At 37.7% G+C, this 17058-nt stretch overlaps 1 protein-coding gene across 1 annotated transcript; it reads right to left on the bottom strand.

Annotated features, from left to right (window-relative positions):
- Positions 1-336: 336 nt before the first annotated feature.
- Positions 337-14300, bottom strand: SLC22A16 (solute carrier family 22 (organic cation/carnitine transporter), member 16). The gene is made up of 7 exons (XM_010561651.1): positions 13827-14300; positions 11340-11457; positions 8892-9435; positions 6842-6969; positions 6340-6449; positions 5736-5835; positions 337-629 (listed from the first exon to the last, which is right to left on the bottom strand). The coding sequence occupies exons 1-7, from the start codon at positions 14261-14263 to the stop codon at positions 420-422; spliced, it is 1647 nt and encodes a 548-aa protein (XP_010559953.1). The 5' UTR covers positions 14264-14300; the 3' UTR covers positions 337-419.
- Positions 14301-17058: the final 2758 nt, after the last annotated feature.

Genomic DNA, 17058 nt, shown 5'->3' on the forward strand with positions numbered 1-17058 from the left:
CGTTTTGAAGTCCCAAGCCTATAACCGTCAGCTGCAACAGGACGAGAGCAGACAGGGCACTTTGCAGTGGGTTTACAAATCTAACTGCAGAAAATGTGAAGCAAAGAATTGGCATATTTTTTACATATGTGCAATCAAGTAAGTTCCAACACCTAGACTAATCATTCCAACTGGTCACAGTAAGTCAGACAGGTTTTCTAAAGTCTGGGTAAGTTTGACAAGGGCTTTAGAAATCTAATCAAATTTTCTGCAGTACCTCAGTCATGTGGAAAAGGTTTTATATACTTGCTCTATTGAAAAGGCAAGACTGGATACAAAGTAAAAGGCACAGTTATTATAGAACAGTCACATTTCTTGAATAAAAAGATCTTATAAATTAGATAATGATTAAAATTGGCAACAACCATTTTGCTGTTGCTTTATTTCTCAGTGCTGACTGCTTCTTGACCAAACATCTCTATCTTTTCTAATGCTGCACCACTGTGTGCTGGAGTCTTTCCTGAACAGCTTTTCTTGTTTCTTCCAATTTCTGTAGCTTCCACCAAAGTATTAGTCAATGGTTTTCCCAGTGTTTCTGGAAGCATTATTGTTAATATTCCACTCAGAAGAGCCATGATTCCAACAAGCAACTAGAAGAAATAAACAGTAGCTGTAAATGTAGAAATGTCTTTCAAGTTATGCATATCTTTGATCTTGCTTGAGAGTACATTTAAAATAAAGCACAAGGAACTGTAATGTAAAGCAAAGATTGTAAGTCTTAAATGTTGACTGTATAAAAGCTCTGCCTTTTTTTGTTGCATAAATGAAAGATTATGCAGCAGAATTAATGAAGAGCAACTCAAGTGTTTTGTTCACAAAGGATCAATACAGTGCAAGGAGGAATAACTCTGTCTGAGAAAACAATACATATATCTTCATTTGGTATTTCTACTATCAGGTATGTAATTAAGAACTGATTCTAGGATTGCATACATTTATTTTTACATGCATGTTCATAGTGCTACAATTTCCCTGCCACCTGTAATCTCAATTTGCACTCCAGCTCCTGAACCTATTCCCCCTGTACCTGTGTTCCTGTTCCTCCTGCACACAGCCATGTCAGAATTTCTCAGCATGGCTCATCGGCCTGGAGCCACAAAAGTGCACATCCCTGCTCAAGAGAGCTCTTGAGCAGATAATGAGCTAGCTCTCAACAGGAATACTTTGCCAAACTGAGTTTCAAAGAGCTGTTAGGGGTGCAGGCATCTACTGACATTTGCACTGGGATTGCGTCCTGGATTTGTCCATGGTGCACACAGTTCTGTAACAACAGCTACGTTAGCGTGTGTGGTGCAAGGATCAGGATCATGTGGGGTAGATAGAGAAGCACACACATGCTCCAGGAGTATCTTTTCTTTCCCTTAATTTCTGTGTCTTGTTCAATGAGAACAATTCAGTTTCCTCCTTTGAAGTACAAAACAGCATTAAAACCCTGACTTTCTTCCAACACCAGGTTATAAATGACCCAAATCTCTCTTGATAGAAATGCTTCCACACAGTACATCATGCCTGGCCTCAGTGTTTTTCCATTTTATGACTGTGCACTTTGATACTGTATTATCCTTATCTTGCTCTATACTGCTTCTCAGGTCTGTCCTGCTTGTTTAATACTTTCTTTCCAAGTGTGAGAGAGAACATTTGGAATTATTATGCCTGTGCCTCTCACGCAGAGATTGAGACAAGAACTGGCCAGCTACCATCTGCAGCTAAACCAGACTTTCTCTTCAAGTCAGAAAGGTGCTTTAAAATTGGAATTCTCCATTGTAACCTTGAACAGTGCTATTTTCATGCACATGCACCGTGCTGCTTTTGCTTCCGCTCCCCTCTGAAACAAGAGGACAGTTTGTCCTAAGCACTCTTTTGAGAATCAGAATTCACACTGTTGCATACACTCCTTTTTGCACTTGCATTAGAGGCTGACAAAATAAAAAATTAAGCAAAATACTGTTGAATAGTACAAACTACAGTGAAAATGAAATAATCATGCTCTTACCATGAAAAATTTTAAAAAAATCCTAGCAGTAATAGGACCAGACGAAATGGCACTGAGTGACAAACTGAGGGAAATCCTTGTAGACATATATATGTGGCAGGAGTGATATTTAAAAATCTATTCCAAAATATGAAAGTCTCACCTCTGACTGTCAAGACTCTTCTCCACTAGTAAAATATGATTTTCTGCCATGGCAAGACAGGATGAATTGACACATGGCAGCTATTTCACAGTAACCTCTCTTATGCACATCCTTTAGGCTGTCATAAGTTTGTATTTGAGGATATTGAGGGCTGTAAAGGTTATTGAAGTTTATGGACACCCATACAGTTGGAGTTTATGAGAACAGGGTCATTACTGACACCCAACAGAACAAGGTTAAAGCAACACTGTGTGCTTTGAGTATGAGTGTCTTCTCTGTTTCAGTTAGTCTTTTAGACACTTTGTATTCTTCTCATGTTTTCCTTCCCCATGAACCTACCTCCTATTCCCCTGCAAACTCTCACTATTCTGTAAGCGTACACACCACCATCTTTCCTGTCTTTTCATCTCAGCTCTCTTAGCTCTATTCCGCAACGTTAGTTTTCTTTTTTACAATGTGAAAGCTGCTGCATGCCAACTAATTCAGTGTGTTTCCTTTCTCCCTGACCCTACAAAGCATTTTCCAATATCTCCTACGAAAGACAGAATGTGAAACAATTAAGTCACAGTATATTAATGAAAGGACTTCTCAAATGTCATCTACCTCTTCAGGGGCGGTAACCACACTTATAAATGAAGTTACTCACGTTTAGTCAAAGCAAGCCCTTTGCAGTCTTACCTTAGCATGCTTCTTCATGAGGCATCTGACATAATTTAGGCCTTTGCTTGCTCATAACAAATGTGTGCATTTTGTATTTATGTACTATTTTACATATATAATTCAGCATCAGAAAATGTTCTTCTGATATAGTCAATGAATTAAATGCTTATGGATTAAAGTGTACTATGGTACAAAGTATTTAAGTATGTTTAATCTCCACTGAAGTTAACTTCACAGGAGTACCAGCTTAAATTCATTGCTTTTTCAGCGTCTTAATTTGAAATCTGACTTTCTGCTTAGTCAAACTCTCAAAGTATTCCCAACACTTCAGTACAGCCAGCAGCTTCTAACAGCTACCGTAAAAAACTTCAAAAAAAGATTTACCACTATTTTTCATATGTCCTCCTCCCTACCTGGAGTAACAATATTAATTTCACAGTGGTCTAAGATCAGGACTTAATATATTTAGTCTAGAACAAGAGATAATTTGAATTAAATATCCCTACAAAATAATACTTTTACCTCTGAGAACAAATGATTATTCTGGTCTGCTATTTATATTTATACTCACATCTGATGGCTCTGAACCAATCTAAAATGTGATCTTATTTACAAAATTCCTACTTCAACAAAAAAAGGTTAAATTCTGTCCTGAAAATCCACCAGTATTAGACATAGGATTTGCATTAACTTTACTGGCCTCAGTGGAGGTTTTTTTAAATTTATAATTTATGGTTTATCAGAGAGAAAAATCAAGTCTGTTAAAGGGCTACCAGAACATAATTCTTAACAGCTGAGAAACAGAAATAGGTTATACAAGGAACAGTTGCTTTACTGTAAGTTTTCTAGAAAGTTGTCACATGAAAAACATACTTGGCAAGTTATTCAAGATTTACAGGCATTCAAATGAGATGCTTGCATTGCTCACAGGTGGCATAACTGTACATGAGGCAGACTGTCAAACGAATAGCAGTAGTAACTTCTTGACAATGTATGGTGTATACAATAGATGAACATGATGTATATCAGCTTACTTACAAATGTAATCCATTTCATTTCATTTCCATTCCAAAACACTTAGATGACCTGAGACTTGGCACGCTATGCTCCAACTCAAGACAAGCCTATTTAATAATCTGACAAACATTTTTATAATAGGAGCTAATAAGGAAAACTTGTTCACTGTGTAGTACTACACAACTCTACAAATACTCTGGATACTTTTTGTACACTGAGAGTTGTTCATAGCTGAAATAATTCCTCTGTTTATACTGTCATTTGCACTGCTCTCCAGCATGTTTGAGCATTCCCCATCTGTGGTTTAACTGCAGCACTTCTGCACAGATAAAGCTTATCTCAGCCAGTAGAGGCAAAACACTGACAAGAGAAAAAGAGTGTTCTCCCATGACCACTCTGTTGTGCAAATGTTTCTTCATCTTTTCTGGGATGATATCTTGGTTTGTATGGGGCCATTATTAAGAAAGAAAACATTTTTTAGGAGCTTGAGGGAATAAATTAATTTGTGGTCTCCTTCATCCTCTTAATCTTCATCCAAAACAACTGAAAGTAATTCATTTAAACAATGAAACGGCTTCCCAAGAATTCTCTGAAACCAATCTCTAGCATCTATAATTGAAGATTTTACAGTTGCAAAATCAAAAGGACATGATGCCACTTTTTCAGGGAATTCCAATGCGGTAGACAAAATTAGAGTAAGAATCCAGGTTAAAGACACATCCCGTCACATTTTCACCTTCTGACCTGTATAATCTACATATAATATTGGTGTGCCAGTCACAGTGAACCCTTAGGGGTTTTTGAAAGAACTCAAACTATTTTTAAATCATTAATAAACTCTTCTCTACTTAAAGCTTTAATATAAACTTTGGAATTCCTTCTGTTTTTACATATATGGGCATAAGCTATCTTTCAAGAGAAAAAAGGGATTGAATAGCTGCAGGATTTCTAAGCAGCAAATGCTTCATAACAGAAGTGTAATGAAGAAATGTGATTCATCTGCGAGCAGAAAATACATAAAATATTTTGTCCAAAATGGATCTGAAGCTCCATAATGCAGACACAATGCCCAAAGTCCATGAAGGAATGGTCCCACCTCTGTTTTCCTGGGGCAACTGGTGGTAGAAGACAAAACCTAATGGTAGCACGACCTGGATATACCTACAAGTAGGATGTGCTTAATGAATTCAAGGTTCTGTTGCTTGTCAAAGTCACCATGAACCTCATCAATATACCATTTGCTTCTCTTTTTCCACCTTATGAATTGTTTTGTTCAGTTCTTGTAAATGAAAAACACAAAAAGGGAGCTTTGGGACAGCTGTGAAGACCAAGTATAGTAAGCCTAAGACATTCTTGATCTTTTGGAAGGCTATTCCAAAGATGCAATGTCCCAGGGAAGCCATGGAAAAGATTAAGGAATAATATAAGAAAAAACAGCCACCCATGGAGAATTCCAAGAATGGAAGGACTACACCTTTGAAAAAGGGTAAGAATAAATCAGGAGCATGGACAAGAACTTCTAGGCCTGCAGAATAAAGAAGTATGGACTAAGAGACTTCCTAAATGTTACATGGCAGATGAAGTATATTTTTATGGAAAATATTTTTATCAATTTTATACTAGGATTCAGGGCATAAGTATTTTTACATCTTCCATCATAAAAACATTTCAGGAGATTTCAGTGACTCAAAGTCTCCCTTTTGCTTTAGCTTCATACTTTTAACAATATGAAGTTACTAATCTTCGAGACTTAAAATTTAGAACAAGAATGGTTCACTCAATTTCCTTTTCAAAATAAAAGTTCAGCTTTTGGTTCCTGAGAAAACAAGTGACACATATGCCTTTTCAAAACCAGAAACATTCACCACTGAAATAAATACTTACAAGTGGCATGAAAATCCAAACACTTCTCAGATATACACAGAAAGGAGCAACCACACTACCTACACGGCACATCATGCTTCCACTTCCAACAGCAAGTGACCTACACATAAAACAAAGACTTTGATAGGAATTCTGGCAGATAAAGGAAACAATTAGAAATGCACAGACACTTAAAACATCAGTAGGATACATGTCTTTAAACAATTATACTAGGAAGCTATTGCTACACCAATGTAAATTTATATTGTAGTGAAATTCAGCTGCTTCTATAATTAAGGTTAAAAATATAATCCTTCAGCATAGACCACAGGATGAACAACCAGGACTTTTAAGAAAGGCATAAATAATGCTTAAGAAAGTATTGAGTATTCTTCTAGTTCCCCGGTGAAACCAATCAACGCACATGGAATGAAAAATAAACACAAATTTATGGTACAGCCAAACACTAGGCAACTCTGAAGCAGCTGAGGCACTTATCCCATCCCAAGTCTTTCAGACTACCACCACTGATGCCAAGAGCTGCTGGATCTGGCACAGAAGCATAACAAAAGAAAGGAAATAACAGCAAAGTAATGAAAAATACATAACTGGCAAAAGTTCTTACCTTACAATTGTTGGGTACAGTTCTGCTGTGTAGAGATATATGAGGCCAAATGCCACACCTATTGAAAATTTTCCAGCCATATTTGCTAAGATAATTAATATATTGAAATCCTATTGAAAGAGAGCACAGAAAAATAAATACCAGAAAATAACACTGTTCCAAACTTGATTTACATCTTTCAAAAGTTGTGACCCTTCTTTAAACAATAAGCAATACTTATTGCTTGCTTTTTTAAAAATCGGTCTCAATAAGCAACTAGTGTCCATTTCACTTTTTACCAGTCCTGGTTCACTGAAGCCCTGGGAACATTTTACACGTGACTCCAGAAATGATAGTGAATCCTGTATTGAAAATACAGAAATCTATCTTAGACTGGCAGCTGCAATTTAAAAACAGCCTTTAAGCAACTATATGATTTAGAAAGAGCAGCTGCATCTACAGACTTAAGAGCCGTTAAAATCAATTTCTACTACAGGAACACTTTCAACAATATGTGACTAACCTGAGGTAGGAACATAATTAAAACACAGATCAGTGCACTTAAAATAAGGAATGGAATGAGTGTGTTTCTCCTTCCCAGTTTGTCCATCCCAATGCAAGCAATGATATAGCAAGGCAACTCCACAGCACCTGTCAGTATGAAATTATTTCGTTTTAAGTCATGATTACACATATTCATGTTATAACTCTAACTTCCCCTTTATGAGGATTAATTTAATCTAAGGGGTAATAAATAAGTGAAATCCAGAGACAACCAGTGTGTCAGGCTAGTTCATTTGGTAACAGAAATAGCAACAGAAGGCAGAAAACACAGTCTAAAATACGGTCGTGGGGGATGGAGAAGGACAAAGGAAGTGGGTTTCACAGCGCAGAGCAGCTCTGTTCTCTTTGGGGTGGAAAATTACAGAAAGCAGCAAGGCCACGGTTCTGCTTTTATGACACTGGGACTTGTGACTGAAAGCTCTCCATTTGTGGCTCTTCTGCTTCAGGTATTTCCACATCAACAGCTTAAGCATGCCCACAAGGAATATTGCTAGTGTCCCACGGACACACCTCTTGGGATTTGCCAGCTTCCACTTGGGCACAGAACTGAAGCCACGGGCACCTCCCCCAGCTTCAGCCCCAAATCACCCCAATGTAAAAGGCAAGCAAGGTCTCTCCAGGTCTGGTTTTCTGGGTCAGCTCCACAAATACAGAGAGTGCGGTTCCAGCTTTCTCTCTTCTCCATTAAAAAGAGGGCAGCTGCTTACAATATCCCACTCTTATTTAGATCTTCTCTTCTTAATGTCTCTTTCCAGAGAAAAACTTCAGCAGCTCTGAAGGAACTGGCATTTGACTAGGACTGTTCACAAACCCTCTGTAAACATGATTTGCCCCTAGACAAACTATATGGAGCCTAAGCCAGTTCAGACATGTTTTTATCCAACTTGCTCATGAAGAATGCTACTATATCCAATGTAAAATCAAGGAAGAACATAAGATACAAGCCCTGCACAAGTATGCTGCATTCCTTTACTAATCACGTATAGTATGTCAATACACTTATAATATTGGGAAACAATCTTTTGGGCTTGTGTAGGTAAAAGCAGGTTGCAATTATTCAGTGTTAGTCTGCTAAAATATTTTTGGAAGGGATGTATATGGTGATTTACACACTCTACTCCACTCTTAACAGCTTAATTATCTGTGCAACACTAGCAGCCACTCTTCAATGCATCAGTCTACCAATAAGCTATAGTATGCAACAACACAAACAGAATTCACAAGAGCCCCAGTCCTTCTGTGTGCTTGTGTACATGAACAGTCATATTCACTTTACTGAGAGTAATCAGTTGCATAAAGCAAACCACATGATTTAATTCTTTGCTGGCACAGAGCTGTGTGCCTGATCTAGGGTCTTCTGAAGTCAATGGAATATTTCCACTGATCTTAATAAACTTTGGATCAGGCCTTGAATGCACTGAGCTGCTTTTATAAACAACTTACATACCAGAGGAAGATTACAATCAGACTGACAAAATTAAAAGAATACTACAACTAAATTAAAAATAAACTTTTGAGAAAACTAAAATTACTCTTGCTTTTGAGAATTATGAATCCATTTTCTACACAGACAGACTCAATATATCATGACTCTAAGTGATTAAAGGAATATTTTTTTTCCTCTCGTTTTCCTAGTTTGTGCCTTTAACAGAGCTGTGTGAATTTTGTGTTGTTGGTCTGCTTCCCTTGGTGTTTATGTGGATCTGCTACATGCTTGCAGGGCAAAAAGGAGACAAGCAGAATATGGTTTTACAATCACAAAGACAGAGAAGAATTTTGTACACCAACAAATTTTAAATTATCTTTTTTTTTTCCCAAAACAGTGAGATTTGGAGTGAACAATACTCCTCCTGTGTTAGTCAACTTTATGAAGAGTTAGCAAGAAACTTTTTGAACAAGGTTTATAATTGAATGAACAAAGTTAAAAAATCTGCTGTCAAATCTATAGACATTTCTAAATGTTATGTTCTAGTTCTGTCACAAACAGAATAAGGTACAAAAATATTTACCTATGAGAAAGAGATTTAAATATTCATTGCCTCCTAGACTGACAGAACTGAGGGAGAAGACGTAGTACCCCAAACTTCCAGTGAACCAGATCAGCCAGACTGTGATGGTCCTTCTTGCAATGTGCCAGTTACAAAACAGGTCTAAGATGTTGTGCTTCTTTGTTGAGGATGTGTCATTGTCACCCGTTCTGACCAGATCATCTTGTTGGACTGAGCACAGTTCAGAAACTTTGCAAGGAGTGCTTACTTTATTCCATCTTGCCATTATATTAATTACTTTTTGTGCATCTTCGTATCTTCCCTCTGACAGGAGCCAAAGAGGTGTTTCTGGGAGCATCCAGCAGCACAAGACAAAGGGAAGAGTTGCTATGGAGAGAAATATCTGATAGACCCACCAGGTCCGAACCAAATATCCCACGAGTGCCACAACCATAATTCCCACAGCAAAAAAAGCATGGACATGCATAGAAGCCCAGGTTCGTGCTTTTATGCCAACAAATTCAGTCACATAAACAAAAGCCACAACCAGATAGCCACTTGAAACCTGGGAGGATGGGAGAGAGAGAAAAAAAAAAGAGTGAGGTTTGTATCTACTCTCCTTGTGCAACAGCGGTAAAAACAAACAGCCAACAGTGTTCCACATTTGCGTATGCTTAATTGCCAATGCACTGGCATGTCCCACACTGACAGAAAAAAACGCAACCCTGAAAACAAATCAGCTGGAGAAAAAGTGCACTCAAAACCTTCAGACTGCCCAGACACTGTATTTAAAAATGTTAAGTGATTTTGGATGCTTCTCTGTAGTGGAGGACAGCCAGCGACAGACACCTGAAAAAGAGCCTAATTTGCTGATGTCACTAAGCCCTTCACCTCCAAAAATCAGGTCTCTTAATGACATCACAAACCGGACACTTGGGAAAACGAGGTCCCCTGAAGTAATTGCCACTTTGAAAATCTTGACCTCAGCTTTTAAGTAGACTATTAATAATCTGTATGTCAGGGAATGGCAAATTTACTGAGAATTACCTTCCACGCCCTTGTAAATTATCTCATTAAATCAAATTTTTACAATGTTTGAAGAGGATCTCATATATATGGTTATAGGTCCTCATATATTATCTAGCCAATGCAATTACTGGCATGTTCTGCATTATAGTATTTCTTCATTTAATATATACATATATATATAAGTGAATATATATATATTTCAATTTCTCTAGCAACAGTCAAACTCTTGGTATCTCAAAACATTTCAAAACACAGCTAGAAAATCTAGACTAGAAAATATTCCAGTATATTGCTTTGATTAAACTATTTTCTGGTTAAAAACCAGAACATTCCAGTTAATAATCTCTGATTCTGAACCCACTGAACCTGATAGGAAAGCTGCGCTGATCTCAGTGGCACAGGACTAGAGCTTTAGACCTCCATCTCACAAATCAGTCCCAGTGGGAAGTTAAAACCTACAGCATTGGTCTGGTCAGAGTTTTTCACTTTTCTAAATTGCCACAGCCCCTAGCATCAACAGCCAAGGGAGTCAGTAGAGGGACTCCTATTGATCTCACTGTTCAAGGCTGAAATGCCCATGCAGTTTTTCCTGCTAGGAAACCCTTCTGAGCTCTAATCAGGCAAAAGAAGCTCCAGATGCAAGGTCCTGTCTTGACTAATGTACTGTCAGCAGGAATAAAATCAATTATGTGATTATTTTCAAATTTCTAACCTACTTTAAATAAATTACATTATTTTTCTTGTGATAGCATTCTAATTTCTTTATGCATTATATAGCGAAAGACTACAAATATTATACTTTTGGATGTAAAATAGTAATTTAAAATTGGTTACTATGTATAAATATTGAATATATATCAGATATATATCATACATATATATAAAAGTATGTGTATAGATATGCATAAACACATACACTGGAATACCCTTAAGTACAGTATAAACATCTAGGTGTTAAACATGTGTACCTATGTAATTAGTATTCCAGATGTAGCTTAAAAGACCAAAGAGATGCATGGAAGAGAAAATGTGCATCTCTCCTCCATCACACAAAATGGTAGAGATAAAAATCATACTTATAGGTTTTTTATTTTAAGAAAAATATACTCCATTTTTAACAATAAAGAGAAATGCCATGACAGCTGCAATGCAGAATGCAGGGTTTGCTGCTTACACTTGGTATTTAATTACCAGTCCAGCAGAGGTTGGGATGGAGGAAGTACCAAACACTGCTTCATACAGACGCTTTCTATTAATTCAAAGAGGAAAAGTGCTGTGGTCCAAGAACATTCAGACTCTCCCTGCTCTGCTGAAATAAGTGCAACAGAGGGGGCTTTAGAATAATGAAGTAGGGGAGGAAATAATAACAAAAGGGAGGTTTTCCTCAGAAGGGGTAGGAAATAACACATAAAAAGAGCCAGGGTGAACATCCTTTCTTACCATAGCAAGGAGAGAGCGCACAATCACGAAACTGTAGTAGTCAAACGTGAAGGCCACTGCGATGCCAAATACAAACTGACCAGCACTTGTGAACCATATAACACGCTGTCTTCCCAGTCTGCAAATCACAGTAGTAATAAAATTATGAATAACCACAAACATTCTACTAAAATACACCTGCAACTCCAGAAAGCCTATCTGGAAGTGAGTCTGAAAATACGGTACTTGATACTTTCACTCACCACAGAAACTCTGGTTTAGTTACCTGCAGTAATTTTTCAGTAATTCCAACTTCCAAGAAAAAGGAAGCTCCTATGGACAGAACTTCCATTCCACAACTCTTGGCTGGAAGCAATGTGCAGAAGTGGGCATTACATATGCTCACCTCCAGTTTCAAGTTTAACTTCTACCTAACTAATCTGGAAATTTACTCTGTCTTATTTATGAGGACAGTAGGTAAGACTCGCTTTTTCAGATATTTTATATTAAGTAATGTCTAGTTAATAATTTCCAACAAAAGTTAGCTGTGATAATACATGCCATCTCTTGCCAAAGTAACAACCAATTTGGATAGTAATCTATCTTCCCTAATATTCTCTTGGACTCTTATCATCTACTCCACTCCGAACAGCTTTTCACAGATGTGGACATTACATTTAGACTGAGAGTCTGAGGACTTCAGGGGTGTGGGCTCCTTTGTTGATTTTTCTCTATGAGTATTTGGTAGTACATTAAAACAACTCCTATTTTTCTCCAACATTGACCTGGAGTCATGCACATTTGGTCTCTGATCCCTGCCAGAAGAGATCCCAGTGAGTCTTAGCTGTCAGAGCTCTTCTGTTGGGAAATCTGTTAATTGGGAATGGGAGGAACCCACAAACTTATTTCCCACCAGCCAGGATGTGTCAGAAAATAATAATTTTCAGCTGTAAAATCTACAGCTGTAAATCTGCAACTCAGAATGTGTGTATTATCTTAACTGGCTGTCCATAGCTTGAATTAATGGAAATGAGAACAATATGATGGTAACATTATAAATGACATCTGAGTATTAATTAATAAAGCTATGAACGATTTAAAGGGACGCAGAACAAATGTTGGCATTATATTCTGGTTTTGTATTAAATATGGTTTTACAAAGCCTTGGATCGGGAGGCAGGATTGATTCCATGTGTTCTAAAAGCCAAACTGAAAAAAGATCATCTTTACTTCTGCATTCCCATGTTGTAACTGTCACATAGTAGCGTTGTGCTAATGAAGGAAAATCAAAAAAGAACAGGCCTGGTCTCCTTTTTCTGCTTATACTGTTAGCTGTGGGATAAAACGTCACCCTCCACCTAACCGAGCTGTTAGTTAACATGCTCCTTTATAGAAAGAGATAAATAACACTAAACCAGCCTTCAAAGAAAAACACAGGTACATAAACTGCCCAAGACAAAACCAAGCACAACGTAGCTTAGGCGTTTGACTCTCATATGGATAGAGGGGCACAGCTGGGCATTCTTCCGAGGTAGGAATACGTGTGTTTGTGTTGAGAGAGAACCCCAAGAGAAGCAGGAGGATAGAGGTGTACATCCTGGATCTCACTATTGCTCCTGAGTGCAGCTCTGCTGCTGGATGTCCGTGCGTGACCTGGGGTGACATCCAGGGAGGGAGCATCAGAGGGGAGCGGGCTGAGGGACAGCCTTGGCACTGTGAGCAAGGGGCTGTCGGGCTCAGTCCCTCCACGACTGACTCTCCTTGCCCTCAAACAGAGCTTCGTACGTGCTGGTAAACGAGTGAAACCACAGCACAGCTCACTGACAAGCATTTTTCCTCCTATCTGGACTAACCTTCAACAGACTGAAGTTCAAGCTAAGCATTCAGGGAAAAACTACAATTGGACAGCAAGGAAAAATAGTGTATGCATGTTTATTTTAAGAACGTGGGGCCTGATCAAACTCTCAGAGGCCTTTTTAACAGCCCCACAGAGCTGTATCCATGTCAGAGGTTAGGAAATTTGTGATTTTAAAATAAATGATTTTTAACTTTCCAGTAGCCCTTCAGCTGTTTATCATATCCAGAAATAAAAATCTCTGTTTCCATGAGGAATCTCTCACGGAAAATGAGGTGAAAATCTACTCCTAGGTTTTACTGTTGCTATTACCACTAACTATTGTTATTCCTGTTAAAAAATAAAAAAATAATTAATGTAAGAGCAAATACTAGCTGCACAGGGCAATCTAGCACAATGGATGATATAAAGTAGGAAAAAATCTAAAAGCAAATTATTTGCAAAAACGTTTTAAAATTAGTACTTGGCTATTGGAAAAAGAAATTGAATTAAACACATATGTGAATAAAAAAATATCCAAACCTCCTGAATTGTGCATATATAATTATGAATACACAATTATGAATACACAATGAATGAATAGAACAAAACAGGTAGATACACATGGAGTTACTGCAGTTTGAAGCTACAATTTTCAGAGGATGGCACTTTACCTGTCAGCAATGTCACCAAAAATCACTGCTCCAATCAAGACTCCAAGCATGAATGTAGGCTGGATTAATTTTGCAAGCCATTCTCGGTCACAGACCAGATCCCACTGCGTAACAACAGTGCTCTTCCACTTTGTGTCATCATAGAGAAATCCATCAGAACAAGGAAATTTGGACTTGTTGCCTTTGTATTCATATGCCAGATCCAAAGTGACTTCTCGTTTGAACCTGCTGCACTGATTAAGTTCCCAAATTTCTCCATTTTCCAGCTGGACTACAATGTAATTTTCTGTTGATGTCCATAGTGTCCAGATGTCCTCTATACTTGATTCAGAAGAGTTGTAGAAAAGAACACTACTCACATTTCCAGGGATCCCACATACAAAGTTAGGAGTAACAGCCATGAACACAGATGCTAAGTAATGGATACCACATGACATAGCTTGAAAGACAGATGCAAAATAGACACATGCTTGAAATCTGTAAAGGGAAAGAAAAAAGTTTACTGAAGAAAAGCCCTCTATACATGAAAACAAAAATCAACATAATTGTTTTGCTAGGATCAGTAAATGGAGACATCATTAAAGTTTCTAGTGTTTTGTTATATAGTTTTGCTTCAATATTAGCTAAGCCCTGCAAGAGACCAAAGATGAGAAAAGATCCACAGTAATCTATTGTCAGGAAATAAACGCTGCTCTTAGTCATGTGTTTAGCCATACACAGAGAAGACCATTTAAAAAGAAACAATCCTGAACTTAAGCACTTAGTTTGAAGCAACCTTCCACCCTCCAGTTCTGTGCAGTACCTCACGCCAGAATAAGGCCTTAGATTACTGGAATGGTTAGAAAAAAAAAAATGTTGCAACCTCAGGTCCTGAGGGATAGAGATATGTGCATCAAATAAAACAAACCAAAGACATTACGCCCTTCATTTCACCTAATTGTGTCTATACAACTGTATTCTATCTATCTTCCATCTCTCTCTATTGCCTCCAAAAGACAAAGAGAGAATACATGTAGAACATGCAGAGGAAGATAGAATCTGAACAGTGTGAAATGTTTTGTACCAAAACATAGCTGTAAACTGGGTTGGGTTTTGGCTTAAACAGGGTGTGCAGTCATCCATTAAAGATTGTATCATAAAGTAAACATGGTAAAATAATGTCTTATGCATAGCCTAAATTTTAACAGCTTTTAAAACATGCTTGAGACACAAGTAAACCTTAGCATATAAATTGCACACGTATTCTGATTTTCAAAAGACTTGCAATGAACTCTAGTATCACTGACTGCAAATTCTAGACAGTTTCTGATAATCTAAGCATAACGAGTCTTTTCCTCAATTAAATGTTAAAATTATGCACATAATTAGTACAACATCTGTTCAGAAAAAACAATAGAGCTTTGGTTTCTCCTCCACTTTTTATTTCCTGAAGGCCAATCAATTGCACTAATTTGAAGAAGCATTCAATGAGCTTCTATATATACACCCTTACTGCAGTATGCAGTGGGCCTTGACAGTATGAAACAAAAAGCAGCTTTTTTTAAATGATCAGAGGTTATCTCTGCAGAAGTTACAGGAAATGATGCCTAAAAAACAATTGCCTTGAAATGTCTTCTGGGAAAAGCCAGAGCAATTCAATCCCCGTAACAAATGCGACCTCTAGATTACTCCTCTCCAAAATGTATCTAATCTAGCCTTGAATTCCTGTAATAAAGATTGCAACAGTACCTGGCCTAGGACTTTTAAATCATCTATTATCACAATTTCTAATTAATTTCTAAACAGTCTATAACCAAGGTATTTAAACAGAAATTTCTGGATACATTGTCTTAATGTCCAATTAACCTTTCCAATTAAACAGTTCTCTTGTATAACCTAACTCCATCCACCATCCTCATTCTCCTCTGCCTTTTATCCTGTGATTCTTATTTCTTTCCTTGGTAAATGTAAACCCAGTTGCCTATCCTGTCTTCCAGTGGCATTGTTGCTGTTCAGATGCAGTGCTTTTTATCCCCCTTCCTCTTGACAACAACTCTATTGACTTTTCCATAGCAGTCTGAGGAGAGGGTTGAATTGCTAAACCCACCGAGGCAGCTCAAAAGCTAGCTCCACTTCCCTCTTAAAGATGCTGTAAAGCAATCCTCACACAGATGCTGTGCTGCTCTTTCCCAGCAAACCTCGTGAGAGATAGGGTCAAGAGAAACCGAACATAACCACAGCATCCGTTAAGCCTATTGATCCCCTCTCAAGAGAACAGCTTCTTGAGGACAAAGCAGCTAGCCATAAATCAAAGCAAGGCTAAAACAGCTCTGAAAGGCTTTGAGGATATCCTGGACCACAAAAAAGCAAAGGTTATTCTGAAATGTAAGCTTTGTCCCCCTATTAATGCAGACAAATGTGGTCAACAACATTTTTTAGTTCCTCTTCTCTAGTTTCATCCTAACTGTTCCCACCAAAACACATGAACTCATTTTAAAAATAGCAGAGCAAGATCAAATTCGACAACTTGGGTTATTGTTGCAGTATGCAGAATGATTGAAATCAGGACTAGAAGACCTGTCGCAAATTAGCAAATTAAATCCCTAGAAGCTGTGTAGTTACATCCTCTACTAGCTAATAAAAAGTGGCATACCTGGAACCAGGATCCCCAGTATTTGCAATATCTGTCATTATGCATCAGGAAACTGCAGTGTCAGATAGCCCAGTTAGTATTTCCCAGACAGAGGAAGAATGAAATAGTTTCAAACTCCCATACATTCTTCTTGAGTTTCCTAATTATCTCTCGCAGTACAAGAAACTTCAGGTTCATCATTTCTTTTCTACCCAGTAAGAGTGAGCAGGAAAAATACATTTATGCCCTTTCTTGTTGGAGAGGCTTAAAAGAAGATAACAACTTGTAAGGATATGGACAGAGAAGATGGCATGAATCAACACACTACATTATTTTTTAAAAATCCAAATCCCAAGAGCATCACCAGGGCTATGATTTGGATCAGGTCTAGCTAATCTCTGCACTAACTGCTCCCTTGAGAGTTTTATCTTATCTCTTCCTGAACACTTCTTGTGATCATACTTCAACAGCCAATTTGACAGACTGCTCCACTGTCAAATCTTTCTGTTGGAAAGTTTCTCATTAAACCTAATCTTGATGTCCCCTTTTCCAGTGTAAGACTATTAACAGCTTATAAAATATCCTTGTGCAACCTTGAATAAATCTTCCTTGTCTTTTATC

The sequence above is a fragment of the Haliaeetus leucocephalus genome, unplaced genomic scaffold (genome assembly GCF_000737465.1).
Source record: "Haliaeetus leucocephalus isolate CR32 unplaced genomic scaffold, Haliaeetus_leucocephalus-4.0 Scaffold149, whole genome shotgun sequence".
NCBI lineage: Eukaryota > Metazoa > Chordata > Aves > Accipitriformes > Accipitridae > Haliaeetus > Haliaeetus leucocephalus.

What these genes read in the sequence shown, in the direction of transcription:
- SLC22A16 (XM_010561651.1), bottom strand. Translation starts at nt 14,263, where the DNA reads ATGTCATGTGGTATCCATTACTTAGCATCTGTGTTCATGGCTGTTACT. An exon ending in TGCGCTCTCTCCTTGCTATG is followed by an intron (nt 9,436 to 11,339) that starts GTAAGAAAGGAT and finishes CCATCCTCCCAG; the next exon opens with GTTTCAAGTGGCTATCTGGT. An exon ending in TAATTATGTTCCTACCTCAG is followed by an intron (nt 6,450 to 6,841) that starts GTTAGTCACATA and finishes CTCTTTCAATAG; the next exon opens with GATTTCAATATATTAATTAT.